The sequence below is a fragment of the Doryrhamphus excisus genome, linkage group LG1 (genome assembly GCF_037039965.1).
Source record: "Doryrhamphus excisus strain RoL-2023G ecotype Guam linkage group LG1, RoL_Dexc_Guam_v1.1, whole genome shotgun sequence".
NCBI classification, from domain to species: Eukaryota; Metazoa; Chordata; class Actinopteri; order Syngnathiformes; family Syngnathidae; genus Doryrhamphus; species Doryrhamphus excisus.
This window is the reverse complement of record NC_136357.1, coordinates 1,395,741-1,421,786: the sequence shown is the minus strand read 5'-3', so window position 1 is coordinate 1,421,786 and position 26,046 is coordinate 1,395,741. Positions and strand designations below refer to the sequence as shown.

The 26,046-nt window shown below is 43.9% G+C and overlaps 1 protein-coding gene and 43 non-coding genes across 45 annotated transcripts; 5 read left to right on the top strand and 39 right to left on the bottom strand.

Moving 5' to 3' along the window:
* Positions 1-2,416: 2,416 nt before the first annotated feature.
* On the bottom strand, positions 2,417-2,488 carry trnag-ucc (transfer RNA glycine (anticodon UCC)). Its single transcript has one exon. It is a non-coding gene; the product is annotated as a tRNA-Gly (tRNA).
* An 82-nt stretch (positions 2,489-2,570) lies between these two features.
* On the bottom strand, positions 2,571-2,642 carry trnag-ucc (transfer RNA glycine (anticodon UCC)). The gene has a single exon. It is a non-coding gene; the product is annotated as a tRNA-Gly (tRNA).
* Positions 2,643-3,164: 522 nt separating this feature from the next.
* Positions 3,165-3,236, bottom strand: trnag-ucc (transfer RNA glycine (anticodon UCC)). Its single transcript has one exon. It is a non-coding gene; the product is annotated as a tRNA-Gly (tRNA).
* A 183-nt stretch (positions 3,237-3,419) lies between these two features.
* On the top strand, positions 3,420-3,491 carry trnag-ucc (transfer RNA glycine (anticodon UCC)). The gene has a single exon. It is a non-coding gene; the product is annotated as a tRNA-Gly (tRNA).
* A 331-nt stretch (positions 3,492-3,822) lies between these two features.
* On the bottom strand, positions 3,823-3,894 carry trnag-ucc (transfer RNA glycine (anticodon UCC)). Its single transcript has one exon. It is a non-coding gene; the product is annotated as a tRNA-Gly (tRNA).
* A 708-nt stretch (positions 3,895-4,602) lies between these two features.
* Positions 4,603-4,674, bottom strand: trnag-ucc (transfer RNA glycine (anticodon UCC)). The gene has a single exon. It is a non-coding gene; the product is annotated as a tRNA-Gly (tRNA).
* Positions 4,675-4,877: 203 nt separating this feature from the next.
* Positions 4,878-4,949, bottom strand: trnag-ucc (transfer RNA glycine (anticodon UCC)). Its single transcript has one exon. It is a non-coding gene; the product is annotated as a tRNA-Gly (tRNA).
* Positions 4,950-5,041: 92 nt separating this feature from the next.
* Positions 5,042-5,113, bottom strand: trnag-ucc (transfer RNA glycine (anticodon UCC)). The gene has a single exon. It is a non-coding gene; the product is annotated as a tRNA-Gly (tRNA).
* Positions 5,114-5,480: 367 nt separating this feature from the next.
* Positions 5,481-5,552, bottom strand: trnag-ucc (transfer RNA glycine (anticodon UCC)). The gene has a single exon. It is a non-coding gene; the product is annotated as a tRNA-Gly (tRNA).
* Positions 5,553-5,782: 230 nt separating this feature from the next.
* trnag-ucc (transfer RNA glycine (anticodon UCC)) lies at positions 5,783-5,854 on the bottom strand. The gene has a single exon. It is a non-coding gene; the product is annotated as a tRNA-Gly (tRNA).
* A 252-nt stretch (positions 5,855-6,106) lies between these two features.
* On the bottom strand, positions 6,107-6,178 carry trnag-ucc (transfer RNA glycine (anticodon UCC)). The gene has a single exon. It is a non-coding gene; the product is annotated as a tRNA-Gly (tRNA).
* Positions 6,179-6,578: 400 nt separating this feature from the next.
* trnag-ucc (transfer RNA glycine (anticodon UCC)) lies at positions 6,579-6,650 on the bottom strand. Its single transcript has one exon. It is a non-coding gene; the product is annotated as a tRNA-Gly (tRNA).
* Positions 6,651-7,224: 574 nt separating this feature from the next.
* On the top strand, positions 7,225-7,296 carry trnag-ucc (transfer RNA glycine (anticodon UCC)). Its single transcript has one exon. It is a non-coding gene; the product is annotated as a tRNA-Gly (tRNA).
* Positions 7,297-7,551: 255 nt separating this feature from the next.
* On the top strand, positions 7,552-7,623 carry trnag-ucc (transfer RNA glycine (anticodon UCC)). Its single transcript has one exon. It is a non-coding gene; the product is annotated as a tRNA-Gly (tRNA).
* A 416-nt stretch (positions 7,624-8,039) lies between these two features.
* On the bottom strand, positions 8,040-8,111 carry trnag-ucc (transfer RNA glycine (anticodon UCC)). The gene has a single exon. It is a non-coding gene; the product is annotated as a tRNA-Gly (tRNA).
* A 248-nt stretch (positions 8,112-8,359) lies between these two features.
* Positions 8,360-8,431, bottom strand: trnag-ucc (transfer RNA glycine (anticodon UCC)). Its single transcript has one exon. It is a non-coding gene; the product is annotated as a tRNA-Gly (tRNA).
* Positions 8,432-8,831: 400 nt separating this feature from the next.
* On the bottom strand, positions 8,832-8,903 carry trnag-ucc (transfer RNA glycine (anticodon UCC)). Its single transcript has one exon. It is a non-coding gene; the product is annotated as a tRNA-Gly (tRNA).
* A 228-nt stretch (positions 8,904-9,131) lies between these two features.
* trnag-ucc (transfer RNA glycine (anticodon UCC)) lies at positions 9,132-9,203 on the bottom strand. The gene has a single exon. It is a non-coding gene; the product is annotated as a tRNA-Gly (tRNA).
* Positions 9,204-9,295: 92 nt separating this feature from the next.
* On the bottom strand, positions 9,296-9,367 carry trnag-ucc (transfer RNA glycine (anticodon UCC)). Its single transcript has one exon. It is a non-coding gene; the product is annotated as a tRNA-Gly (tRNA).
* A 138-nt stretch (positions 9,368-9,505) lies between these two features.
* Positions 9,506-9,577, bottom strand: trnag-ucc (transfer RNA glycine (anticodon UCC)). The gene has a single exon. It is a non-coding gene; the product is annotated as a tRNA-Gly (tRNA).
* A 540-nt stretch (positions 9,578-10,117) lies between these two features.
* trnag-ucc (transfer RNA glycine (anticodon UCC)) lies at positions 10,118-10,189 on the bottom strand. The gene has a single exon. It is a non-coding gene; the product is annotated as a tRNA-Gly (tRNA).
* Positions 10,190-10,394: 205 nt separating this feature from the next.
* trnag-ucc (transfer RNA glycine (anticodon UCC)) lies at positions 10,395-10,466 on the bottom strand. The gene has a single exon. It is a non-coding gene; the product is annotated as a tRNA-Gly (tRNA).
* Positions 10,467-10,617: 151 nt separating this feature from the next.
* Positions 10,618-10,689, bottom strand: trnag-ucc (transfer RNA glycine (anticodon UCC)). Its single transcript has one exon. It is a non-coding gene; the product is annotated as a tRNA-Gly (tRNA).
* A 400-nt stretch (positions 10,690-11,089) lies between these two features.
* On the bottom strand, positions 11,090-11,161 carry trnag-ucc (transfer RNA glycine (anticodon UCC)). The gene has a single exon. It is a non-coding gene; the product is annotated as a tRNA-Gly (tRNA).
* Positions 11,162-11,768: 607 nt separating this feature from the next.
* On the top strand, positions 11,769-11,840 carry trnag-ucc (transfer RNA glycine (anticodon UCC)). Its single transcript has one exon. It is a non-coding gene; the product is annotated as a tRNA-Gly (tRNA).
* A 430-nt stretch (positions 11,841-12,270) lies between these two features.
* On the bottom strand, positions 12,271-12,342 carry trnag-ucc (transfer RNA glycine (anticodon UCC)). The gene has a single exon. It is a non-coding gene; the product is annotated as a tRNA-Gly (tRNA).
* A 138-nt stretch (positions 12,343-12,480) lies between these two features.
* Positions 12,481-12,552, bottom strand: trnag-ucc (transfer RNA glycine (anticodon UCC)). Its single transcript has one exon. It is a non-coding gene; the product is annotated as a tRNA-Gly (tRNA).
* A 384-nt stretch (positions 12,553-12,936) lies between these two features.
* On the bottom strand, positions 12,937-13,008 carry trnag-ucc (transfer RNA glycine (anticodon UCC)). The gene has a single exon. It is a non-coding gene; the product is annotated as a tRNA-Gly (tRNA).
* Positions 13,009-13,393: 385 nt separating this feature from the next.
* trnag-ucc (transfer RNA glycine (anticodon UCC)) lies at positions 13,394-13,465 on the bottom strand. Its single transcript has one exon. It is a non-coding gene; the product is annotated as a tRNA-Gly (tRNA).
* A 230-nt stretch (positions 13,466-13,695) lies between these two features.
* On the bottom strand, positions 13,696-13,767 carry trnag-ucc (transfer RNA glycine (anticodon UCC)). Its single transcript has one exon. It is a non-coding gene; the product is annotated as a tRNA-Gly (tRNA).
* Positions 13,768-14,001: 234 nt separating this feature from the next.
* trnag-ucc (transfer RNA glycine (anticodon UCC)) lies at positions 14,002-14,073 on the bottom strand. Its single transcript has one exon. It is a non-coding gene; the product is annotated as a tRNA-Gly (tRNA).
* Positions 14,074-14,473: 400 nt separating this feature from the next.
* trnag-ucc (transfer RNA glycine (anticodon UCC)) lies at positions 14,474-14,545 on the bottom strand. Its single transcript has one exon. It is a non-coding gene; the product is annotated as a tRNA-Gly (tRNA).
* A 228-nt stretch (positions 14,546-14,773) lies between these two features.
* trnag-ucc (transfer RNA glycine (anticodon UCC)) lies at positions 14,774-14,845 on the bottom strand. Its single transcript has one exon. It is a non-coding gene; the product is annotated as a tRNA-Gly (tRNA).
* A 92-nt stretch (positions 14,846-14,937) lies between these two features.
* Positions 14,938-15,009, bottom strand: trnag-ucc (transfer RNA glycine (anticodon UCC)). The gene has a single exon. It is a non-coding gene; the product is annotated as a tRNA-Gly (tRNA).
* Positions 15,010-15,391: 382 nt separating this feature from the next.
* On the bottom strand, positions 15,392-15,463 carry trnag-ucc (transfer RNA glycine (anticodon UCC)). Its single transcript has one exon. It is a non-coding gene; the product is annotated as a tRNA-Gly (tRNA).
* A 239-nt stretch (positions 15,464-15,702) lies between these two features.
* trnag-ucc (transfer RNA glycine (anticodon UCC)) lies at positions 15,703-15,774 on the bottom strand. The gene has a single exon. It is a non-coding gene; the product is annotated as a tRNA-Gly (tRNA).
* Positions 15,775-15,977: 203 nt separating this feature from the next.
* Positions 15,978-16,049, bottom strand: trnag-ucc (transfer RNA glycine (anticodon UCC)). The gene has a single exon. It is a non-coding gene; the product is annotated as a tRNA-Gly (tRNA).
* Positions 16,050-16,142: 93 nt separating this feature from the next.
* On the bottom strand, positions 16,143-16,214 carry trnag-ucc (transfer RNA glycine (anticodon UCC)). Its single transcript has one exon. It is a non-coding gene; the product is annotated as a tRNA-Gly (tRNA).
* A 366-nt stretch (positions 16,215-16,580) lies between these two features.
* trnag-ucc (transfer RNA glycine (anticodon UCC)) lies at positions 16,581-16,652 on the bottom strand. The gene has a single exon. It is a non-coding gene; the product is annotated as a tRNA-Gly (tRNA).
* Positions 16,653-16,882: 230 nt separating this feature from the next.
* On the bottom strand, positions 16,883-16,954 carry trnag-ucc (transfer RNA glycine (anticodon UCC)). The gene has a single exon. It is a non-coding gene; the product is annotated as a tRNA-Gly (tRNA).
* A 252-nt stretch (positions 16,955-17,206) lies between these two features.
* trnag-ucc (transfer RNA glycine (anticodon UCC)) lies at positions 17,207-17,278 on the bottom strand. Its single transcript has one exon. It is a non-coding gene; the product is annotated as a tRNA-Gly (tRNA).
* A 393-nt stretch (positions 17,279-17,671) lies between these two features.
* trnag-ucc (transfer RNA glycine (anticodon UCC)) lies at positions 17,672-17,743 on the bottom strand. Its single transcript has one exon. It is a non-coding gene; the product is annotated as a tRNA-Gly (tRNA).
* A 324-nt stretch (positions 17,744-18,067) lies between these two features.
* On the bottom strand, positions 18,068-18,139 carry trnag-ucc (transfer RNA glycine (anticodon UCC)). The gene has a single exon. It is a non-coding gene; the product is annotated as a tRNA-Gly (tRNA).
* Positions 18,140-19,659: 1,520 nt separating this feature from the next.
* Positions 19,660-25,602, top strand: LOC131131562 (uncharacterized). 2 transcript variants are annotated; one of them, XM_078791227.1, is made up of 5 exons: positions 19,660-19,939; positions 20,749-20,837; positions 20,923-21,003; positions 22,289-22,476; positions 22,864-25,602. In XM_078791227.1, exons 2-5 carry the CDS (start codon positions 20,759-20,761, stop codon positions 23,680-23,682), a joined length of 1,167 nt encoding a protein of 388 aa, XP_078647353.1. In that variant the 5' UTR covers positions 19,660-19,939; positions 20,749-20,758; the 3' UTR covers positions 23,683-25,602. The 2 variants fall into 2 exon arrangements, with proteins under 2 accessions (XP_078647353.1, XP_057932361.2); XM_058076378.2 differs by lacking the exons at positions 19,660-19,939; positions 20,923-21,003 and having other exon boundaries at positions 20,266-20,837.
* The last annotated feature ends 444 nt before the right edge of the window (positions 25,603-26,046 follow it).

Sequence of the window (26,046 nt, the reverse complement as noted above, 5' to 3'; positions counted from 1 at the left end):
CACAAGGCAAACTCCCTCACTTTCTGTCAGTCTCCCCCCTCGGTATCCAGTCCAGGGGTGGGCGGTACTGCAAACTTTGATGCATCGATATGATATCAAGTAAATACTGGGCCAATGCTGCTGATACCGATACTTGTTATAACTTGTTGATCATGGTTATAACGGGAATAAAACAATAGGAGAAGCATGAACAAAAACAAAATACCGTATTTTCTGGACTAAAGTCGCTCCAGAGTTTAAGTCGCACAAGGCCAAAAATGCATAATTAGGTAGAAAAAAACGTATATAAGTCGCTCTGGAGTATAAGTCGCACAAGGCCAAAAATGCATAATTAGGTCGAAAAAAATGTATATAAGTCGCCCAAGGCCAAAAATGCATAATTAGGTAAAAAAAAACGTATATAAGTCGCTCTGGAGTATAAGTCGCACAAGGCCAAAAATGCATAATTAGGTAGAAAAAAAATGTATATAAGTCGCACAAGGCCAAAAATGCATAATTAGGTAAAAAAAAGTATATAAGTCGCTCTGGAGTATAAGTCGCACAAGGCCAAAAATGCATAATTAGGTAGAAAAAAATTTATATAAGTCGCACAAGGCCAAAAATGCATAATTAGGTAGAAAAAAAACGTATATAAGTCGCTCCGGAGTATAAGTCGCACAAGGCCAAAAATGCATAATTAGGTAGAAAAAAACGTATATAAGTCGCTCTGGAGTATAAGTCGCACAAGGCCAAAAATGCATAATTAGGTAGAAAAAAAATGTATATAAGTCGCACAAGGCCAAAAATGCATAATTAGGTAGAAAAAAAATGTATATAAGTCGCACAAGGCCAAAAATACATAATTAGGTAAAAAAAAACGAAAAAAGTTGCTCTGGAGTATAAGTCGCACAAGGCCAAAAATGCATAATTAGGTAGAAAAAAAATGTATATAAGTCGCACAAGGCCAAAAATGCATAATTAGGTTAAAAAAAACGTATATAAGTCGCTCTGGAGTATAAGTCGCACAAGGCCAAAAATGCATAATTAGGTAGAAAAAAATTTATATAAGTCGCACAAGGCCAAAAATGCATAATTAGGTCGAAAAAAACGTATATAAGTCGCTCTGGAGTATAAGTCGCACAAGGCCAAAAATGCATAATTAGGTAGAAAAAAAATGTATATAAGTCGCACAAGGCCAAAAATGCATAATTAGGTAGAAAAAAACGTATATAAGTCGCTCTGGAGTATAAGTCGCACAAGGCCAAAAATGCATAATTAGGTAGAAAAAAAAACGTATATAAGTCACTCTGGAGTATAAGTCGCACAAGGCCAAAAATGCATAATTAGGTAGAAAAAAAACGTATATAAGTCGCTCCGGAGTATAAGTCACACAAGGCCAAAAATGCATAATTAGGTAGAAAAAAACATAGTCGCAGGAACAACCTATAAAAAAAGTGTGACTTCCAGTCCGGAAAATACGGTATGTATCAGGAAACTTGTGAAAATATACAGTCTGGGTTCCCAAAGTGGAGTATGCGCACCCCCAGGGGTACGTCCATTGTCATAGAGGGTACGTGATAAAAAAATTAAAAACACTTAGAATTCGACCATTAGCCATCGTGAGTGGACAAAAAAAGGGAAGCTCAAATTCAGCCCATTCAAACAAAAATACCAGCATCGAACTGGAATAAAATATATGACATGGAGGATGATTACTTCAATTTATGAGTGCTCATGTGAAAAGTAAAATTAATTTGCCAATTACTGTAGTATTCTTCTACATTAAGGTCAAATTTAATCAGGCTTGTTTTCCTTGTGAAGCAGTTCCAGGAAACTGTCCATCTTCCGTAACTGTTTACATAGAACCAGGATCCCAAAACTCTCAGTCCTGACACGTCAAATTTAGAAGCTTCCAAAACACAGCGTTGATAATCACACTCAAATATATTTTTAGATTTTAAGACTAAAAAAAAAATATACAGAATCCAAAGAAAAGCAGGAACCTTGTAGAGCACAAGCTGCCAAGCTCTCAGGGGATGGGATGTGTCTAACTTGATACTGGGCTTAAGATGCTGGGCTCAGAGGTCAGATCCCACAGGAAACACAAGGAAGTGATGTTTGCGTTTATTTCATGAAAGCAACTTTACACGTGTCAGTGACCAAAATACATATTGTAGTTTGGCCAAAATAAGTTTTTCTCACTTTTTGTTTATTTAATAGTTTTGACAACTGTTTGATCAAAGTTCACATATTTTATGAACAAACTAAAGTTTTGTCATAGTTTCATAGTGACAGGTACATAGAATTACAAGAATGTATGCATAACAATCATGGGAAAATAATTCAATGCTGTCATGTACCTTGTTGTCCGACTAAGGTATCAGGCATGACATGACCATGCCAGATTCCATTGGTCTTTGTCTTAAAAGCCAACTGCTGCATTGGCTGGGAATCGAACCCAGGTCAACTGCTTGGAAGGCAGCTATGTTAGCCACTATACCACCAATGCTGTGCTAAGCTGTGTTGTTCGACCAATATATCGGGTCAATGCGAGATTCCATTGGTCTTTGTCTAAAAAAACATCTAAACTTTGCATTGGCTGGGAATCAAACCCAGGTCAACTGCTTGGAAGGCAGCTATGCTAACCACTATACCACCAATGCTACGCAAATTCTAGTTGTTCCGTCAAAATACGGACGTGACAGGTCAACATGCAATTAGAAGGTGTGGATAACAATCATGAAAAAAAAAGTTGATGGACCTCCATTCCCAGGTCAACCGCTTGGTCGGCAGCCATGTTTGGCACTGTACCGCCTTTGCTGTGATTGACCTTGTTTGACCAAAAAGTCAGGCATGACTGGTGAATGCAAAATACCCTTGGCCTTTGTCTTAAAACCCAAGGAGGATATTGAACCCAGGGCAACAGCTTGGAAGGCAGCTATGCTAGCCACTATACCACCAATGCTGTGATGGCTTGTATTGTTCCACCAAAATATCAGGCAACGTGTGTATAACAATCATGACAAGAATTAGATGGAGATCCATTCCCAGGTCAAAGACTTGGTTGGCACTGTACCGCCTGTGCTGTAAATGACCGAGTTGTTCTACCAAAGTATCAGGCATTACAGGTCAATGTGAGATTCCATTGGTCTTTGTCTTAAAAACCAGGGAGGACATCCAACCACTGCATTGGCTGGGAATCGAACCCAGGTCAACTGCTTGGAAGGCAGCTATGCTAGCCACTATACCACCAATGCCACAAACAGCCCAGTTTTCCACCAATATACGGATGTGACAGGTCAACAGGCGATTAGAATGTGTGGATAACAATCCTGAAAAAAAAGTTGATTGTTGATTGAAGAATGATTGTTATGCACACATTGTAATCGCTTATTGACTTGTCACTTCCATTTTTTGGTGGATCAGCTGGAAAGGCCGGAGCATTGGGGGTATAGTGGTGAGCATAGCTGCCTTCCAAGCAGTTGACCTGGGTTCGATTCCCAGCCAATGCAGTAGTTAGATGTCCTCCCTGGTTTTTAAGACAAAGACCAATGGAATCTCGTATTGACTTGATTATTTTGGTCGAACAACATGGCCCATCACAGTATTGGTGGTATAGTGTATAGCAGAGCTCCCTTCCAAGTAGTTGAACTTGGTCCGATATCCTATAACTTTTTTTCTTGAGCGTACGTATTTCATGACGTATTTTGATGGAAAACCTGTCAACCCTGTTGACCTGTCACGTCCGTATTTTGATGGAAAACTGGGCCAGTCGTAGCCAATGCAGTTAACCAAAACATCCATTGGTCTTTGTCTAAAAATGTAGTGAGGACATCGAACCACTGCATTGGCTGGGAATCGAACCCAGGTCAACTGCTTGGAAGGCAGCTATGCTCACCACTATACCACCAATGCTACAACTAGTGCAGTTTTCCATCAAAATACGGACGTGACAGGTCAACAAGGTTGACAGGTTTTCCGTCAAAATACGTCATGAAATACGTACGTTCAAACATGAAAAAAAAGTTGATGGACGTCCATTCCCAGGTTGACAGGTCAACATGCAATTAGAATGTGTGGATAACAATCATGACAAGAATTAGATGGAGGTCCATTCCCAGGTCAAAGGCTTAGTTGGCACTGTACCGCCTGTGCTGTAAATGACCGAGTTGTTCTACCAAAGTATCAGGCATTACAGGTCAATGTGAGATTCCATTGGTCTTTGTCTTAAAAACCAGGGAGGACATCCAACTGCTGCACCAATGCTGTGGAGGACCTTGTTCGACAAAAAGACCAGACATTTCAGGTAAATGCAAGATACATTTGGTCTTTGATTTAGAACTCAAATATGATATCTAATTCTTGTCATGATTGTTATCCACACATTCTAATCGCCTGTTGACCTGTCACGTCCGTATTTTGATGGAAAACTGGCATAGTCGTAGCATTGGTGGTATAGTGGTTAGCATAGCTGCCTTGGCCTGTGAATGGAGGTCGATGATTTTTTTTTCATTATTGTTTTTCATGTTTGGCACTGTACCACCTTTGCTGTGATGAACCTTGTTGTTCGACCAAAATATCCATTGGTCTTTGTCTTAAAAAGCAGGGAGGACATCATACTGCTGCATTGGCTGGGAATCAAACCCAGGTCAACTGCTTGGAAGGCAGCTATGCTAACCACTATACCACCAATGTTACAATGAGCCCAGTTGTCAACATATTGTTGACAGGTCAACAGGCGATTAGAATGTGTGGATAACAATCATGAAAAAAAAAGTTGATGGACCTCCATTCCCAGGTCAACCGCTTGGTCGGCAGCCATGTTTGGCACTGTACCACCTTTGCTGTGATGGACCTTGTTGTTCGACCAAAATATCCATTGGTCTTTGTCTTACTGTTGCATTGGCTGGGAATCGAACCCAGGTCAACTGCTTGGAAGGCAGCTATGCTAGCCACTATACCACCAATGCTGTGCTTGCCTTTGTTTTTTGGCCAAAATATCAGCTCAATGCGAGGTTCCATTGGGCTTGCTCTAAAAAAAACAGGGAGGATATCATACTACTGCATTGGCTGGGAATCGAACCCAGGTCAACTGCTTGGAAGGCAGCTATGCTAGCCACTATACCACCAATGCTTCAAAAAAAGCAGATGTGACGAGTCAATAAGCGATTAGAATGTGTGGATAACAATCATGAAAAAAATTTAATCGACCTCCATTCACAGTCCAAGGCAGCTATGCTAACCACTATACCACCAATGCTACGACCATTCCAGTTTTCCATCAAAATACGGACGTGACAGGTCAACAGGCGATTAGAATGTGTGGATAACAATCATGACAAGAATTAGATGGAGGTCCATTCCCAGGTCAAAGGCTGAGTTGGCACTGTACCGCCTGTGCTGTAAATGACCGAGTTGTTCTACCAAAGTATCAGGCATTACAGGTCAATGTGAGATTCCATTGGTCTTTGTCTTAAAAAGCAGGGAGAATAACCTACTGCTGCATTGGCTGGGAATCGAACCCAGGTCAACTGCTTGGAAGGCAGCTATGCTAACCACTATACCACCAACGCTACAACTGTTCCAGTTTTCCATCAAAATACAGACGTGACAGGTCAACAGGCGCTTAGAATGTGTGGATAACAATCATGAGAAAAAAAGTTGATGGACCTCCATTCCCAGGTCAACCCCTTGGTCGGCAGCCATGTTTGGCACCGTACCACCTTTGCTGTGATGGACCTTGTTGTTCGACCAAAATATCCATTGGTCTTTGTCTTAAAAAGCAGGGAGGATATCATACTGCTGCATTGGCTGGGAATCGAACCCAGGTCAACTGCTTGGAAGGCAGCTATGCTAACCACTATACCACCAATGCTACAACTGGCCCAGTTTTACATCAACATACAGACGTGACAGGTCAACAGGGTTGACAGGTTTTCCATCAAAATACGTCATGAAATACGTACGCTCAATCAAGAAAAAAAGTTATAGGATATCGAACCAAGTTCAACTACTTGGAAGGCAGCTCTGCTATACACTATACCACCAATACTGTGATGGGCCATGTTGTTCGACCAAAATATCAGGTCAATTTTTGTCTGAAAAGGGAGGTTGGACACCTAACCATTGCATTGGCTGGGAATCGAACCCAGGTCAACTGCTTGGAAGGCAGCTATGCTCACCACTATACCACCAACGCTGTGGGTGTTCCTGCCGGTTCACCAAAAAACGGAAGTAACAAGTCAATAAGCGATTAGAATATGTGGATAACAATCACGAAAACAGACCAACCGCTTGGTCGACAGCTGCGTTCGACAAGATTCCATTGGTGTTTGTCTTAAAGACCCGGGAGGACATTTGACCACAGCATTGGCTGGGAATCGAACCCAGGTCAACTGCTTGGAAGGATAACAATTTGTGGATAACAATCATGAGAAAAAAGGTGATGGACCTCCATTCGCTTGGTCGGCAGCCATGTTTGGCACTGTAGCACCTTTGCTGTGATGGACCTTGTTGTTGGACCAAAATATCAGGCATTACAGGTCAATGTGAGACTCAATTGGTCTTTGTTTTAAAAACCACTGAGGACATGTAACCACTGCATTGGCTGGGAATCGAACCCAGGTCAACTGCTTGGAAGGCAGCTATGCTAGCCACTATACCACCAATGCTACGAGCATTCCAGTTTTCCATCAAAATACGGATGTGACAGGTCAACAGGCGATTAGAATGTGTGGATAACAATCATGAGAAGAATTAGATGGAGGTCCATTCCCAGGTCAAAGACTTGGTCGGGACTGTACCGCCTGTGCTGTAAATGACCTAGTTGTTCTACCAAAGTATCAGGCATTACAGGTCAATGTGAGATTCCATTGGTCTTTGTCTTAAAAACCAGGGAGGACATCCAACTGCTGCACCAATGCTGTGGAGGACCTTGTTCGACCAAAAGACCAGACATTTCAGGTAAATGCAAGATTCTGTTGGTCTTTGATTTAGAACTCAAATATGATATCTAATTCTTGTCATGATTGTTATCCACACATTCTAATCGCCTGTTGACCTGTCACGTCCGTATTTTGATGGAAAACTGGCATAGTCGTAGCATTGGTGGTATAGTGGTTAGCATAGCTGCCTTGGCCTGTGAATGGAGGTCGATGATTTTTTTTCATTATTGTTTTACACACATTCTAATCGCTTATTGACTTGTCACTTCCATTTTTTGGTGGATCAGCTGGAAAAGCCGGAGCATTGGTGGTATAGTGGTGAGCATAGCTGCCTTCCAAGCAGTTGACCTGGGTTCAATTCCCAGCCAATGCAGTAGCTCCTGGTTTTCAAGACAAAGACCAATGGAATCTCGTATTGACTTGATTATTTTGGTCGAACAACATGGCCCATCACAGTATTGGTGGTATAGTGTATAGCAGAGCTGCCTTCCAAGTAGTTGAACTTGGTTCGATATCCTATAACTTTTTTTCTTGAGCGTACGTATTTCATGACGTATTTTGATGGAAAACCTGTCAACCCTGTTGACCTGTCACGTCCGTATTTTGATGGAAAACTGGGCCAGTTGTAGCATTGGTGGTATAGTGGTTAGCATAGCTCCCTTCCAAGCAGTTGACCTGGGTTCGATTCCCAGCCTATGCAGTGGTTGGATGTTCTCCCTGGTTTTTAAGACAAAGACCAATGGAATCTCACATTGACCTGTAATGCTTGATATTTTGGTCGAACAACAAGGTCCATCACAGCAAAGGTGGTACAGTGCCAAACATGGCTGGCGACCAAGCAGTTGATCTGGGAATGGAGGTCCATCAAGGAAGCTATGCTAACCACTATACCACCAATGCTACGACCACTCCAGTTTTCCATCAAAATACGGACGTGACAGGTCAACATGCAATTAGAAGGTGTGGATAACAATCATGAAAAAAAAAGTTCCCAGGTCAACCGCTTGGTCGGCAGCCATGTTTGGCACTGTACCACCTTTGCTGTGATGGACCTTGTTGTTCGACCAAAATATCCATTGGTCTTTGTCTTAAAAAGCAGGGAGGACATCATACTGCTGCATTGGCTGGGAATCAAACCCAGGTCAACTGCTTGGAAGGAAGCTATGCTAACCACTATACCACCAATGCTACAACTGGCCCAGTTTTCCATCAAAATACGGACGTGACAGGTCAACAGGGTTGACAGGTTTTCCATCAAAATACGTCATGAAATACGTACGCTCAAGAAAAAAAGTTATAGGATATCGAACCAAGTTCAACTACTTGGAAGGCAGCTCTGCTATACACTATACCACCAATACTGTGATGGGCCAAGTTGTTCGACCAAAATATCAGGTCAATTTTTGTCTAAAAAGGGAGGTAGGACAACTAACCACTGCATTGGCTGGGAATCGAACCCAGGTCAACTGCTTGGAAGGCAGCTATGCTCACCACTATACCACCAACGCTGTGGGTGTTCCTGCCGGTTCACCAAAAAACGGAAGTAACAAGTCAATAAGCGATTAGAATATGTGGATAACAATCACGAAAACAGACCAACCGCTTGGTCGACAGCTGTGTTCGACAAGATTCCATTGGTGTTTGTCTTAAAGACCCGGGAGGACATTTGACCACAGCATTGGCTGGGAATCGAACCCACGTCAACTGCTTGGAAGGATAACAATTTGTGGATAACAATCATGAGAAAAAAGGTGATGGACCTCCATTCGCTTGGTCGGCAGCCATGTTTGGCACTGTAGCACCTTTGCTGTGATGGACCTCGTTGTTGGACCAAAGTATCAGGCATTACAGGTCAATGTGAGATTCAATTGGTCTTTGTTTTAAAAACCACTGAGGACATGTAACCACTGCATTGGCTGGGAATTGAACCCAGGTCAACTGCTTGGAAGGCAGCTATGCTAGCCACTATACCACCAATGCTACGACCATTCCAGTTTTCCATCAAAATACGGACGTGACAGGTCAACAGGCGATTAGAATGTGTGGATAACAATCATGAGAAGAATTAGATGGAGGTCCATTCCCAGGTCAACCGCTTGGTCGGCAGCCATGTTTGGCACTGTACCACCTTTGCTGTGATGGACCTTGTTGTTGGACCAAAATATCCATTGGTCTTTGTCTTAAAAAGCAGGGAGGATATCTGGCTACTGCATTGGCTGGGAATCGAACCCAGGTCAACTGCTTGGAAGGCAGCTATGCTAGCCACTATACCACCAATGCTGTGATTGCCTGTGTTTTTTGGCCAAAATATCAGCTCAATGCGAGGTTCCATTGGGCTTGCTCTAAAAAAAACAGTGAGGATATCTTATCACTGCATTGGCTGGGAATCGAACCCAGGTCAACTGCTTGGAAGGCAGCTATGCTAACCACTATACCACCAATGCTACAACTGTTTCAGTTTTCCATCAAAATACGAATGTGACAGGTCAACAGGCGATTAGAATGTGTGGATAACAATCTTGTTGTTCGACCAAAACATCCATTGGTCTTTGTCTAAAAATGTAGAGAGGACATATAACCACTGCATTGGCTGGGAATCGAATCCAGGTCAACTGCTTGGAAGGCAGCTATGCTAACCACTATAACACCAATGCTACAACCTTCCTAGCCGATCCACCAAAAAAACAGATGTGACAAGTCAATAAGTGATTAGAATGTGTGGATAACAATCATGACAAGAATTAGATGGAGGTCCATTCCCAGGTCAACTGCTTGGTTGGCACTGTACCGCCTGTGCTGTAAATGACCGAGTTGTTCTACCAAAGTATCAGGCATTACAGGTCAATGTGAGATTCAATTGGTCTTTGTCTTAAAAACCAGGGAGGATATCCAACCACTGCACTGGCTGGGAATCAAACCCAGGTCAACTGCTTGGAAGGTAGCTATGCTAACCACTATACCACCAATGTTACAACAAGCCCAGTTGTCAACATATTGTTGACAGGTCAACAGGCGATTAGAATGTGTGGATAACAATCATGAAAAAAAAAAGTTGATGGACCTCCATTCCCAGGTCAACCGCTTGGTCGGCAGCCATGTTTGGCACTGTACCACCTTTGCTGTGATGGACCTTGTTGTTCGACCAAAATATCCATTGGTGTTTGTCTTAAAAAGCAAGGAGGATATCTTACTGTTGCATTGGCTGGGAATCGAACCCAGGTCAACTGCTTGGAAGGCAGCTATGCTAGCCACTATACCACCAATGCTGTGCCTGCCTTTGTTTTTTGGCCAAAATATCAGCTGAATGCGAGGTTCCATTGGGCTTGCTCTAAAAAAAACAGTGAGGATATCTTATCACTGCATTGGATGGGAATCGAACCCAGGTCAACTGTTTGGAAGTGATGGACCTTGTTGTTGGACCAAAATACCCATTGGTCTTTGTCTTAAAAACCAGGGAGGACACTTAACTACTGCATTGGCTGGGAATCGAACCCAGGTCAACTGCTTGGAAGGCAGCTATGCTAGCCACTATACCACCAATGCTTCAAAAAAACAGATGTGACAAGTCAATAAGCGATTAGAATGTGTGGATAACAATCATGAAAAAAATTTCATCGACCTCCATTCACAGTCCAAGGCAGCTATGCTAACCACTATACCACCAATGCTACGACCAGATTGGACACCTAAGCATTGCATTGGCTGGGAATCGAACCCAGGTCAACTGCTTGGAAGGCAGCTATGCTCACCACTATACCACCAACGCTGTGGGTGTTCCTGCCGATTCACCAAAAAACGGAAGTAACAAGTCAATAAGCGATTAGAATATGTGGATAACAATCACGAAAACAGACCAACCGCTTGGTCGACAGCTGCGTTCGACAAGATTCCATTGGTGTTTGTCTTAAAGACCCGGGAGGACATTTGACCACTGCATTGGCTGGGAATCGAACCCAGGTCAACTGCTTGGAAGGATAACAATTTGTGGATAACAATCATGAGAAAAAAGGTGATGGACCTCCATTCGCTTGGTCGGCAGCCATGTTTGGCACTGTAGCACCTTTGCTGTGATGGACCTCGTTGTTGGACCAAAGTATCAGGCATTACAGGTCAATGTGAGATTCAATTGGTCGTTGTTTTAAAAACCACTGAGGACATGTAACCACTGCATTGGCTGGGAATCGAACCCAGGTCAACTGCTTGGAAGGCAGCTATGCTAGCCACTATACCACCAATGCTACGACCATTCCAGTTTTCCATCAAAATACGGACATGACAGGTCAACAAGCGATTAGAATGTGTGGATAACAACCATGACAAGAATTAGATGGAGGTCCATTCCCAGGTCAAAGACTTGGTTGGCACTGTACCGCCTGTGCTGTAAATGACCGAGTTGTTCTACCAAAGTATCAGGCATTACAGGTCAATGTGAGATTCCATTGGTCTTTGTCTTAAAAACCAGGGAGGACATCCAACTGCTGCACCAATGCTGTGGAGGACCTTGTTCGACCAAAAGACCAGACATTTCCGGTAAATGCAAGATACATTTGGTCTTTGATTTAGAACTCAAATATGATATCTAATTCTTGTCATGATTGTTATCCACACATTCTAATCGCCTGTTGACCTGTCACGTCCGTATTTTGATGGAAAACTGGCATAGTCGTAGCATTGGTGGTATAGTGGTTAGCATAGCTGCCTTGGACTGTGAATGGAGGTCGATGATTTTTTTTTCATTATTGTTTTACATACATTCAAATCGCTTATTGACTTATTGACTGGAAAACCTGTCAACCCTGTTGACCTGTCACGTCCGTATTTTGATGGAAAACTGGGCCATTCGTAGCATTGGTGGTATAGTGGTTAGCATAGCTGCCTTCCAAGCAGTTGACCTGGGTTCGATTCCCAGCCAATGCAGTGGTTTGATGTCCTCCCTGGTTTTTAAGACAAAGACCAATGGAATCTCACATTGACCTGTGATGCTTGATATTTTGGTCGAACAACAAGGTCCATCACAGCAAAGGTGGTACAGTGCCAAACATGGCTGGGAACCAAGCAGTTGATCTGGGAATGGAGGTCCATCAAGGAAGCTATGCTAACCACTATACCACCAATGCTATGACCACTCCAGTTTTCCATCAAAATACGGACGTGACAGGTCAACATGCAATTAGAAGGTGTGGATAACAATCATGAAAAAAAAAGTTGATGGACCTCCATTCCCAGGTCAACCGCTTGGTCGGCAGCCATGTTTGGCACTGTACCACCTTTGCTGTGATGGACCTTGTTGTTGGACCAAAATATCCATTGGTGTTTGTCTTAAAAACCAGGGAGGATATCTGACTACTGCATTGGCTGGGAATCGAACCCAGGTCAACTGCTTGGAAGGCAGCTATGCTAACCACTATACCACCAATGCTACAACTGTCCCAGTTTTCCATCAAAATACGAATGTGACAGGTCAACAGGCGATTAGAATGTGTGGATAACAATCTTGTTGTTCGACCAAAACATCCATTGGTCTTTGTCTAAAAATGTAGAGAGGACATATAACCACTGCATTGGCTGGGAATCGAACCCAGGTCAACTGCTTGGAAGGCAGCTATGCTCACCACTATACCACCAATGCTACGACTTTTCCAGCTGATCCACCAGAAAAATGGATGTGACAAGTCAATAAGCAATTAGAATGTGTGGATAACAATCATTCATTCATTTTCTACCACTTTTTCCTCCCGAGGGTTGCAGGGGTGCTGGAGCCTATCCCAGCTGTCTTTGGGCGAGAGACGGGGTACACCCCGGACTGGTCGCAGGGCACATATAGACAGGGAATGTGTGTATAACAAACATGGAAAGAATTTGAGGAGGTCCATTCCCAGGTCAACTGCTTGGTTGGCACTGTACCTCCTTTGCTGTGATGGACCTTGTTGTTCTACCAAAGTATCAGGCATTACAGGTCAATGTGAGATTCCATTGGTCTTTGTCTTAAAAAGCAGTGAGAATATCCTACTGCTGCATTGGCTGGGAATCGAACCCAGGTCAACTGCTTGGAAGGCAGCTATGCTAACCACTATACCACCAACGCTACAACTGTTGCAGTTTTCCATCAAAATACGGACGTGACAGGTCAACATGCGATTAGAATGTGTGGATAACAGTCATGAAAAAAATTTCATCGACCTCCATTCACAGTCCAAGGCAGCTATGCTAACCACTATACCACCAATGCTACGACCATTCCAGTTTTCCATCAAAATACGGACATGACAGGTCAACAGGCGATTAGAATGTGTGGATAACAATCATGACAAGAATTAGATGGAGGTCCATTCCCAGGTCAAAGGCTTAGTTGGCACTGTACCGCCTGTGCTGTAAATGACCGAGTTGTTCTACCAAAGTATCAGGCATTACAGGTCAATGTGAGATTCCATTGGTCTTTGTCTTAAAAACCAGGGAGGACATCCAACAGCTGCATTGGCTGGGAATCGAACCCAGGTCAACTGCTTGGAAGGCAGCTATGCTCACCACTATACCACCAATGCTACAACTCTTACAGTTTTCCATCAAAATACAGACGTGACAGGTCAACAGGCGATTAGCATGTGTGGATAACAATCATGAGAAAAAAAGTTGATGGACCTCCATTCCCAGGTCAACCGCTTGGTCGGCAGCCATGTTTGGCACTGTACCACCTTTGCTGTGATGGACCTTGTTGTTCGACCAAAATATCCATTGGTGTTTGTCTTAAAAAGCAGGGAGGATATCATACTGCTGCATTGGCTGGGAATCGAACCCAGGTCAACTGCTTGGAAGGCAGCTATGCTAACCACTATACCACCAATGCTACAACTAGTGCACTTTTCCAGGGGTTCCAGGGTTGTAAGGTTTGCCATCAAAATACGTCATGAAATACGTCCGCTCAATCAAGAAAAAAAGTTATAGGATATCGAACCAAGTTCAACTACTTGGAAGGCAGCTCTGCTATACACTATACCACCAATACTGTGATGGGCCATGTTGTTCGACCAAAATATCAGGTCAATTTTTGACTGAAAAGGGAGGTTGGACACCTAACCATTGCATTGGCTGGGAATCGAACCCAGGTCAACTGCTTGGAAGGCAGCTATGCTCACCACTATACCACCAACGCTGTGGGTGTTCCTGCCGATTCACCAAAAAACGGAAGTAACAAGTCAATAAGCGATTAGAATATGTGGATAACAATCACGAAAACAGACCAACCGCTTGGTCGACAGCTGCGTTCGACAAGATTCCATTGGTGTTTGTCTTAAAGACCCGGGAGGACATTTGACCACAGCATTGGCTGGGAATCGAACCCAGGTCAACTGCTTGGAAGGATAACAATTTGTGGATAACAATCATGAGAAAAAAGGTGATGGACCTCCATTCGCTTGGTCGGCAGCCATGTTTGGCACTGTAGCACCTTTGCTGTGATGGACCTTGTTGTTGGACCAAAGTATCAGGCATTACAGGTCAATGTGAGATTCAATTGGTCTTTGTTTTAAAAACCACTGAGGACATGCAACCACTGCATTGGCTGGGAATCGAACCCAGGTCAACTGCTTGGAAGGCAGCTATGCTAGCCACTATACCACCAATGCTACAACCAGTCCAGTTTTCCATCAAAATACGGACGTGACAGGTCAACAGGCGATTAGAATGTGTGGATAACAATCATGAGAAGAATTAGATGGAGGTCCATTCCCAGGTCAACCGCTTGGTCGGCAGCCATGTTTGGCACTGTACCACCTTTGCTGTGATGGACCTTGTTGTTGGACCAAAATATCCATTGGTCTTTATCTTAAAAAGCAGGGAGGATATCTGACTACTGCATTGGCTGGGAATTGAACCCAGGTCAACTGCTTGGAAGGCAGCTATGCTAACCACTATACCACCAATGCTGTGATTGCCTGTGTTTTTTGGCCAAAATATCAGCTCAATGCGAGGTTCCATTGGGCTTGCTCTAAAAAAAACAGTGTGGATATCTTATCACTGCATTGGCTGGGAATCGAACCCAGGTCAACTGCTTGGAAGGCAGCTATGCTAACCACTATACCACCAATGCTACAACTGTCCCAGTTTTCCATCAAAATACGAATGTGACAGGTCAACAGGCGATTAGAATGTGTGGATAACAATCATTCATTCATTTTCTACCACTTTTTCCTCCCGAGGGTTGCAGGGGTGCTGGAGCCTATCCCAGCTGTCTTTGGGCGAGAGACGGGGTACACCCCGGACTGGTCGCAGGGCACATATAGACAGGGAATGTGTGTATAACAAACATGGAAAGAATTTGAGGAGGTCCATTCCCAGGTCAACTGCTTGGTTGGCACTGTACCTCCTTTGCTGTGATGGACCTTGTTGTTCTACCAAAGTATCAGGCATTACAGGTCAATGTGAGATTCCATTGGTCTTTGTCTTAAAAAGCAGTGAGAATATCCTACTGCTGCATTGGCTGGGAATCGAACCCAGGTCAACTGCTTGGAAGGCAGCTATGCTAACCACTATACCACCAATGCTACAACTGTTGCAGTTTTCCATCAAAATACGGACGTGACAGGTCAACATGCGATTAGAATGTGTGGATAACAGTCATGAAAAAAAATTTGGACTTCCATTGCCAGGTCAACCGCTTGGTCGGGACTGTACCGCCTGTGCTGTAAATGACCTAGTTGTTCTACCAAAGTATCAGGCATTACAGGTCAATGTGAGATTCCAATGGTCTTTGTCTTAAAAACCAGGGAGGACATCCAACCACTGCACTGGCTGGGAATCAAACCCAGGTCAACTGCTTGGAAGGCAGCTATGCTAACCACTATACCACCAATGTTACAATGAGCCCAGTTGTCAACATATTGTTGACAGGTCAACAGGCGATTAGAATGTGTGGATAACAATCATGAAAAAAAAAGTTGATGGACCTCCATTCCCAGGTCAACCGCTTGGTCGGCAGCCATGTTTGGCACTGTACCACCTTTGCTGTGATGGACCTTGTTGTTCGACCAAAATATCCATTGGTCTTTGTCTTACTGTTGCATTGGCTGGGAATCGAACCCAGGTCAACTGCTTGGAAGGCAGCTATGCTAGCCACTATACCACCAATGCTGTGCTTGCCTTTGTTTTTTGGCCAAAATATCAGCTCAATGCGAGGTTCCATTGGGCTTGCTCTAAAAAAAAACAGGGAGGATATCATACTACTGTATTGGCTGGGAATCGAACCCAGGTCAACTGCTTGGAAGGCAGCTATGCTAGCCACTATACCACCAATGCTTCAAAAAAAGCAGATGTGACGAGTCAATAAACAATTGGAATGTGTGGATAACAATCATGAAAATAATTTAATCGACCTCCATTCACAGTCCAAGGCAGCTATGCTAACCACTATACCACCAATGCTACGACCATTCCAGTTTTCCATCAAAATACGGACGTGACAGGTCAACAGGCGATTAGAATGTGTGGATAACAATCATGACAAGAATTAGATGGAGATCCATTCCCAGGTCAAAGGCTTAGTTGGCACTGTACCGCCTGTGCTGTAAATGACCTAGTTGTTCTACCAAAGTATCAGGCTTTACAGGTCAATGTGAGATTCCATTGGTCTTTGTCTTAAAAACCAGGGAGGACATCAACCACTGCATTGGCTGGGAATCGAACCCAGGTCAACTGCTTGGAAGGCAGCTATGCTAACCACTATACCACCAATGCTACAACTGTTCCAGTTTTCCATCAAAATACAGACGTGACAGGTCAACATGCGATTAGAATGTGTGGATAACAATCATGAGAAAAAAAGTTGATGGACCTCCATTCCCAGGTCAACCGCTTGGTCGGCAGCCATGTTTGGCACCGTACCACCTTTGCTGTGATGGACCTTGTTGTTCGACCAAAATATCCATTGGTGTTTGTCTTAAAAAGCAGGGAGGATATCATACTGCTGCATTGGCTGGGAATCGAACCCAGGTCAACTGCTTGGAAGGCAGCTATGCTAACCACTATACCACCAATGCTACAACTAGCCCAGTTTTCCATCAAAATACAGACGTGACAGGTCAACAGGGTTGACAGGTTTTCCATCAAAATACGTCATGAAATACGTACGCTCAATCAAGAAAAAAAGTTATAGGATATCGAACCAAGTTCAACTACTTGGAAGGCAGCTCTGCTATACACTATACCACCAATACTGTGATGGGCCTTGTTGTTCGACCAAAATATCAGGTCAATTTTTGTTTAAAAAGGGAGGTAGGACATCTAACCACTGCATTGGCTGGGAATCGAACCCAGGTCAACTGCTTGGAAGGCAGCTATGCTCACCACTATACCACCAACGCTGTGGGTGTTCCTGCCGATTCAGAATATGAATCGGCAATAGAATAGAATAGAATATGTGGATAACAATCCCGAAAACAGACCAACCGCTTGGTCGACAGCTGCGTTCGACAAGATTCCATTGGTGTTTGTCTTAAAGACCCGGGAGGACATTTGACCACTGCATTGGCTGGGAATCGAACCCAGGTCAACTGCTTGGAAGGATAACAATTTGTGGATAACAATCATGAAAAAAAAGTTGATGGACCTCCATTCGCTTGGTCGGCAGCCATGTTTGGCACTGTAGCACCTTTGCTGTGATGGACCTTGTTGTTCTACCAAAGTATCAGGCATTACAGGTCAATGTGAGATTCAGTTGGTCTTTGTGTTAAAAACCAGTGAGGACATGTAACCACTGCATTGGCTGGGAATCGAACCCAGGTCAACTGCTTGGAAGGTAGCTATGCTAACCACTATACCACCAATGCTACAACTAGTGCAGTTTTCCATCAAAATACGGACGTGACAGGTCAACAGGGTTGACAGGTTTTCCGTCAAAATACGTCATGAAATACGTACGTTCAATCGTGAAAAAAAAGTTGATGGACGTCCATTCCCGACTACAATCATTGTAGTTGTTCCACCAACATACGGATGTGACAGGTCAACAGGCGATTAGAATGTGTGGATAACAATCATGAAAAAAAGGTGACGGACCTCCATTCCCAGGTCAACAGCCATGTTTGGCACTGTACCACCTTTGCTGTGATGGACCTTGTTGTTCAACCAATCCAGGGAGGACACTTAATTACTGCATTGGCTGGGAATCGAACCCAGGTCAACTGCTTGGAAGGCAGCTATGCTAACCACTATACCACCAATGCTACAAACAAATGACACTAACAAAGAAAGTTGATTGATTTGTTTGTTGTTTTTTTTCAAGCAGGGCGTAGTTGCTTCCCCAGGGGAACGCAGAAAAGCAATCAAGCTGAGCTGGTGGGTCTTCATGCTGTTTCAGGCCTCCTGAGAGGAGCCTGATCACATCAGTCAGCAATGAGCTAGTGGCCGACAGGGGGAGCCACAGATGGTTCAATCACAACACACTTGATATCTGTTCCTATTCCAACCATCCTAAGGAGCGTATTCTTGACAAATGCATACATCTTTCAGTTTCTGGTGACGTATTGGTAAAGTTCAGAGACTGTAATTACATGTTTTTTTTATAGTAATGATGGAATCATCGCAGTATTGAAACCTGCAGGCCGAGTGCCGGAGAAAAGCCATATATTTATAATATTGAAGATTGAAGGAGCTGAAATTGGGAACAGCTCTTTAATGAGTCAACTTTACACTCCACAATATAGTAGACATAATAAGAGAAAATAAGACATAGAAAACCTCTTTTACACATTCTGAATGCACTTTCATTATAGCCCTTGAGACATGAAATAACACTCCCATATTCATATTTACTCCCCCGTTATCCAATATAGTGGATATAATAAGACAAAATAAGACAGAAAACCTCTTTACCACATTCTGAATGCAGTTTTTAACATCAGACATGAAATAACACTCCCATATTCATATTTACACTCCCGTTATCCAATATAGTGGAAAATAAGACATAGAAAACCTCTTTACCACATTCTGAATGCACTTTCAGTATAGCCCTTGAGACATGAAATAACACTCCCATATTCATATTTACACTCCCGTTATCCAATATAAGTGGACATAATAAAAGAAAATAAGACATAGAAAACCTCTTTACCACATTCTGAATGCACTTTTTAACATCAGACATGAAATAACACTCCCATATTCATATTTACACCCCCGTTATCCAATATAAGTGGACATAATAAAAGAAAATAAGACATAGAAATCCTCTTTGCAACATTCTGAATGCAGTTTTTAACATCAGACATGAAATAACATTCCCATATTCCTATTTACACTCCCGTTATCCAATATAAGTGGACATAGTAAAAGAAAATAAGACATAGAAAACCTCTTTACCACATTCTGAATGCACTTTTTAACATCAGACATGAAATAACACTCCCATATTCATATTTACACTCCCGTTATCCAATTTAATGGACATAATAAAAGAAAATAAGACACAGAAAACCTCTTTACCACATTCTGAATGCACTTTTTAACATAAGACATAAAATAACACTCCCATATTCCTATTTACACTCCCGTTATCCAATATAAGTGGACATAATAAAAGAAAATAAGACAGAGAAAACCTCTTTACCACATCCACATTCTAAATGCATTTTTAAAAAAGACAAAAAGTGTAGCACTTTTGCTGTTTCTTTTCTTTTTTTTTTCTTTTTCAGTCCAACCAATATTTTTCGTTGATATTTAAACACTCAACTTACAACAGGAAATAAAACAGGAGGAGAGCAGGAGAAGGGCTCGTGTACATGTTGAGTTGTCTTCATCAGGGCGGAGGTGGCCTTGCTTTCCCACAAAGACACACTTGATGACGACGATGATGATGATGATGATGATGATGAGAAGGAGGGACATCGGGTTACCAGGTTACCACTCGTCCAATGAAGGATGAATGCAGCATCGAAGGAAAGACACACTTAGTGACAGAGATGCTTCAGTCAATCTGAGGACGCTCTGCCAAGCTGCTGCTGCTGCTGCTGCACAAACACACAGTGAGTCCTCGTTATGCTAAAATGCTCTACTTTCATGTGACCTCAAACATTGGTTCTCTATTGGTTATTTGTGACTAACCTACTTAAACTGGGTTCTTAATTAAGTGTTACTGTCTACACATAAAGCTGAGGTGTGAATGTAATAAATTCTACACAGAGTGAATAAAAATACAATCATGTATTTGTATGACATTAAGTTAAAAAAAACGAATTATTGTTTTCATTCACGACTTCAATGTTGGCAAAAGCTCCAAAGTGTAATCTCACTCCAGCCTCTAGAGGCAGCACTGAGATCGATGTAGCAATTCTTCCCGCGATATTACCGACGACGAACAAACACAAGACTCGCTTCCGGGTTAGCATCCGCTGCTCGCCTGGCGAAGCAGTTTGCTAGCCGGCTAGCTGTCACGCCATAAAATGAATTTAAATACATTTTACATCATGTCGCCGAGGTCGAAGTGTGTTTTTGTTTATTTCAACATGCCGCCGTCGGTGTTGAAGAAGCTTCAGGGGTCACACAAGAGCGACCGATGCTAGCTAGTGGTGGATGAATGATTACCTGCAATGGCTGTCATTCACTAACATAATAGCATCCTCGGTAGCCCCGTTCATTCCGAGTGTGAACGGTATTCGGTATTATGCTACATTCTGGCTGTCACCCCCATGAAAGGATATGATTCGCGCACAGTGAGCTAGCTCCTCGGTCCCTACCAAGCGGCGCATGCACTCGAGTCCGTCCCATGGAGGTGAAGCCTTGCTCGGCTTGTTCATGATGACGCGCCCCCTCAGCCGGCTGCTTGTGTGCGCAGGAGGCCGAACATGGACGCCCGGGAGGAGTGGAGCCAAAAGCTGAGCGCACATAAACTGCCGGATGAAAAAGTGCAACATGGACGGCGAGGTGAGTGTGGTGCTGCTGCATGCTGTGATGTGATGTGATCAGGCCAAAACAATAGACACAGCCGTGACTCGCTATGTTCTTGCAGGGCTGGTGAGCTCTCTGCACAAACTCTTCAGGAACTCCAACACGCTGCACATTCACTCCATCAGCCGTCTCGAATGTGCAGGTAGGTTACTTGTGATGAAGGAACATGTAATCACCCATGCCTTTCCAACTGTATATGTCTGTATTGTATGAGTCTGTATGACTCTTATTGACACAGTCAGACAGTTAATTTTGTGTGTGTGTCTGTTTACGTTTATCATATCAGGGCTCTACATTAAAAACAAAAATGACTTGCCCATGGGAATCCTTAAGGTGAGAACTACTTGCCCGAACGTGCCCCATGTAAAATGAAAAGACTGCCATAATCATATCATATATCAATATATGCTGATAATTCATCAGATAACAGTACTGATGCATTGTATTTGGAGGAATGTCTGAAAAATTGTGATGTATGTTAACATGGCATGCCATACTACCTTACACATGGTAGTCGTAGTAAGCGGTGATATTTATAAGTTGTGCACCACAATGAAACATTATTGAATAGACACATTTGTGTACTAGTAAAGTGTTTTTAATCCAGTTAAAAAAAAATATTAAACAATAATTAAACAATAATTTGTGAAGCAAAGGTGAGAAAAATCCACAGAGAAATGGAAGCGCTAGATTTTGTAGCTTGTGCAAAAAATCAGCACTTGGTATTGGATCTAATCGGCGGTGTTTCATTGTGACCACTTCAAATTGTCCCAGCAATGTGATTCACTCACCTGTGCCATCATTTGATTGGCTAACCGCTAATAAAATACTTGTTTAGGAGGCACTGGTTCATCACTTTTTGCTGTTTTCCTTCACAAGGTGTTGAAGAATTAGACCATGTTGGCAGGGACGCCATGATAGATGTTTTCCTAGTCAAACCATCGCTGATTGGTTGATCGCCAACAAGAACGGGTGTGGGTAAAACGCGGACTAAATCTAAATAAATGATTCTGATTGGTCCATTTCAAGATTTGCAAGGATTGGTTTGCAAATTACCAGCGGAATTATGCAGTTTTACCAACACCCAACAAGAACCGCTTTAAAAAAAACTTGGCAGTATGGAATGCACTTGCCCGACGGGAATATCACTGATTGGATTTACTTGCCCCAATTTTGTTTTAACTTGCTCCGGGCCATCGGTACATCGTTATTGTCGAGCCCAGCATATATATATGGGTATGAGTCATTTTCTTATCATTAGCAGACTCCATATTGGTGGTATATCAAAAATATTGCCCACCCCTAAGGCAAAATGTTTAAGATGAATAACTAGGATATAGTCCGGTAGTCCAACCACCGATTGATGTGTGAAAAGCCGTGTTTACACGTTCAGCACTGAGCTTGTTTTCTCCGTGTTGGTCTCTCAGGCTCCTGCCCAGATCTGATGATGAGTAGACGAGAACTCGCAGAAGTGCGGCGGCCAGGCCCCGTGGCCCTCACTCCCCAGCTGCCCCCCAGGGTGCACCGGCCTCTCTGCATGTCGGTGTCGTCGGACAGCAGTGGGCGCTTCCGGGCTCTGGAGACGCAGGAATGGAAGAACAACCTCAAAGCGCAGGTTGGGCCTATCATCCATTTTCTATGCCTCAAACTTCTACCAAAACTACAGGATCTTAAACCAGCCGAATCTGTAAAAAAATTGGCCGTGATTTTTTAAATTTTAAGCTTTTTTTAAAAATTTTTAGCTTTTAACTCCAGTGTTTCCTCAGGGGGGGTCCTCCACACTGGGGGGCTGTGTCGGGTTAGGGTTAGGGTTGGCACGGCCTGCGGCTCCTCCCAGTGTGGACGGCCCCAAACGTGACGTTTCCTTGATCCTCAGTGCCATGCCATGTTACTGTGTGTGATTGTGTGGGTGGGCATGTGTGTGTGCGTCTAGTATGGAGGATAGGGGGAGGGGCTTTTTCAGGCGACCTGTGTTTAAAAGGTCATGTGATGTCGTCCTCAGATGGAGCAGGCGCACAGTGCCGGCGCCGCCAGCAGCACGGGCTCTCTCGAGCGCGCCTCTCTGTTCTGCGCCTCCAGCGGTCCAGTCGAGCTCCTCAGCAAGAACAAGTCCTCCAGCCGCTTCTCTCTCTTCTCGCCGCCATGGAACAGCAGCTCCGAGTCAGACTCCAACCCTCCGTCGCGTTCCGGCTCCAAGAAGCTGCGCAACTACAGCAGGAGGGCGGCTACGGGCCCGGCAGGAGCCCGCAGCCCCGACACGCCGGAGCCCACAGTCGGTGGCCCGCAGCAGGTGCAGTACTTTGAGCCGCTCATCTCCAAGGTGACAGACTACATCTTCGTGGGGAACCTGAACGCAGCGTACAACGGGCGCGTGCTTTGCCGCAACAGCATCGACAGCATCATCGACATGAGCGGGGCGCCGGGGGAGGCGGGGCCGAGCCTCAGCCTCATCCCGTGCACGTGCTCCCGCGGCGCCCGCCACAGCTGGTCCCGTCTGAAGGTGGACATCGGCGACGTGAAGCAGCGCTGCTTTGAGGACATCAACGACTGCATCGATGCCTCAGCCCAGAAGAGGAAGCGCGTCCTGGTCCACTGCCGTGACGGCTTCTCCCTGGCGCCCACTTGCGTCATCCAGTACCTGATGCTGAAACGCAACATGAGGCTGATCGCCGCCTACGAGCTGCTGCGCACCAAGTACCCCCTCAACATCCGAGAGTGCCACCAGAACCTTCTGGTCAACCTGGAGAGGGCGCTGCGACCCGGAGATGTCGACCCTCAGAGCTTCAAACAGGCCATCTCCAGGAAAGTGGCCTGGACCTGACCCACTTTTCCCATCCTGCTCGGCAGCATTCCTGCTCTTCTCCCGCCTCCCCTGGAGGGTGGTAAAAGTTCTGAGGTGACCCATGAAAACGTCACTCGGGACATTTTTCTCCGGGTCAGCGCTATCAGAACCTCTCAGGAGATCAGTGTGTGCTTCTCCTGGGACCAGGTGGTTTCTTATCTTTGTGTGAGGTTTCCTCTCTAAGAAATAGATTGTTTTTTTTATCCTGGTTAGATGTTTGTGTAGATGTTCCGATCCAGTCAACAACCACCACCTTGGCTTGGTCCTTGTGGGTCCGTCCACAAAAAAGACTTTGAACACAGGAGTGAGGAAGACCACCCTGTGCTGTCCTCTGTGAGGAACACTTGCTTGGTTCTGAACAGCACCATTTGGACCTCTGGACTCTCAATCTCCATTTTGCACAACATGCAAACTTTTATTTGTGTCAAATGTAATATTGTTGATGCTTGTTGTTGGGACTTTACTGCTACAGAAGGAAGCACAGGGCTTGTAAACCAGGGGTGTCCAATGTGCGGCCCGTTGTCCATCTTCAGACCGCATCTTGACAGTAATTACGGTAATCCCTCGCCACTCTTTCACTTGTTCACGGATTTTCAGAAATATATTGATGAATTGTCCTTTTAAGGTTGAATACGACATATTATTCCAAAAAATATGCTAATATACGGCCAAGTGGCTAGCACACAGGCCTCACAGCTAGGAGACCCGAGTTTGATTCCACCCTTGGCTATATCTGTGTGGAGTTTGCATGTTCTCCCCGTGCATGCATGGGTTTTTTTCGGGTACTCTTGTTTCCTCCCACATTCCAAAAACATGCTAGGTTAATTGGCCACTCCAATTTGTCCATAGGTATGAATGTGAGTGTGAATGGTTGTTTGTCTTTTTATCAAAAAAATATCAAACCGAACCGTTTATTTTGTGTATCGTTGCACCCCTAATATTGCTCTTGATGGGCGGAACAACAGGCTTTTATTGTAGCTTTGAATGAATAATAGACAAATAATCCCTGACACATGTTTCTTTTGCGGCTGTAACCCACACCAAGCTAAAACTCAACTCTGAAACCCCCTCAACATCACTTCCTGTCCGCTTCCCTAGCACGTGAACACATTCTTAACACTACACACGACCAAAAGCCTTCTTTTTGTTTTATATGTCTTACTGTATATCGGGTAATAGGAGTTTAAAGGTGACTATAGGGGTGCTATTTCATGTCTGATGGGCTCTAATTGTTTCTATGCTCTCACAACCAAAATATTTAAATTATAAATCCGGGAACCAATTAACTGCCATAAATGAGGGATTACTGTTGTAGTAGTGACATGACAGATGGTCGATATGGATATCATTTCATAATGATATACAATGCAATGTATGAAATAGTTAGCGGTGGCTCCCGCACTGGACACCCCCAGTCTGGATGGTCCAAATGCAACAAATTGAAGAAAAGTGTATCATGACTACACCCATCCAATTGGAAAGTCGAGGGTAAAAGTGTGAAAATGTGACAATTTAGGTTTCTTAGTCTCGCGATGAAACCGCTCATTTGTCAAATTTGAAGTACTAAGCATGTATGCTAACTTCCTTCAACGTCGAGTGAAGTGGTTAGCGTCGGCTATGCTAACAACAAGTGAAGAATATGGCATATTTGTCTTGATTTGTGCAGTGACGTGACTTTTTTTGCACATTTGCTCTCGCTTGGAAATATACTGAGTGGTTTTCATTTTTGGCGTGTATAAAGTGAAAATGTTACTGTTTTGTGGTTCGTGATGTCGGTGCACTGCAGGTGAAAGTGAAGTTCTCCTTCCTTCCTCAATGTTCTCAGGTGAATCCTCGCTGGTCTTCAATATGGCGCCCCCGTCCTTTTACTCATTAAAAACGGACAATTTGGACAACTTGTTCTTCTCTCGATGTTTGGGTTTGTAATCATTTTCCGTACGTGAAAACCGGTTTGTGTAAGTTACGCTCCTTAGCGTGTTATCCCTCCATATGCTGCAGTTTGTCCGTCACCGCCCCCTCCCTTTGTGCCCCCAAGGATAAACACTTTAAGTGCTTGATGATGACGGACTTGTTTTATTATTTTTTTAAATTATTTGTAGTTATGTCTATTTTTAACAACACGTTGATTGTACTTCCTGCTTGAGTTGCCGTGTTACCATGGCAACAGCCACCTTGCTTTAACCTTGTAATTTGCGCTGATGATTTAACTTGATGGCATTTCATCATCATCATCTGGGATGTTCTGCCTTCTCACTACAGCTATTAGTGCCCCCCCCCCCACACCCCCAGCTGTTCCCGAAAGAATCTTCCATACTTTTGGGAATAAAAAGACCCCATTAGACG

What these genes read in the sequence shown, in the direction of transcription:
- LOC131131562 (XM_078791227.1), top strand. Translation starts at nt 20,759, where the DNA reads ATGGACGCCCGGGAGGAGTGGAGCCAAAAGCTGAGCGCACATAAACTG. An exon ending in AGTGCAACATGGACGGCGAG is followed by an intron (nt 20,838 to 20,922) that starts GTGAGTGTGGTG and finishes ATGTTCTTGCAG; the next exon opens with GGCTGGTGAGCTCTCTGCAC. An exon ending in AGAACAACCTCAAAGCGCAG is followed by an intron (nt 22,477 to 22,863) that starts GTTGGGCCTATC and finishes TGTCGTCCTCAG; the next exon opens with ATGGAGCAGGCGCACAGTGC.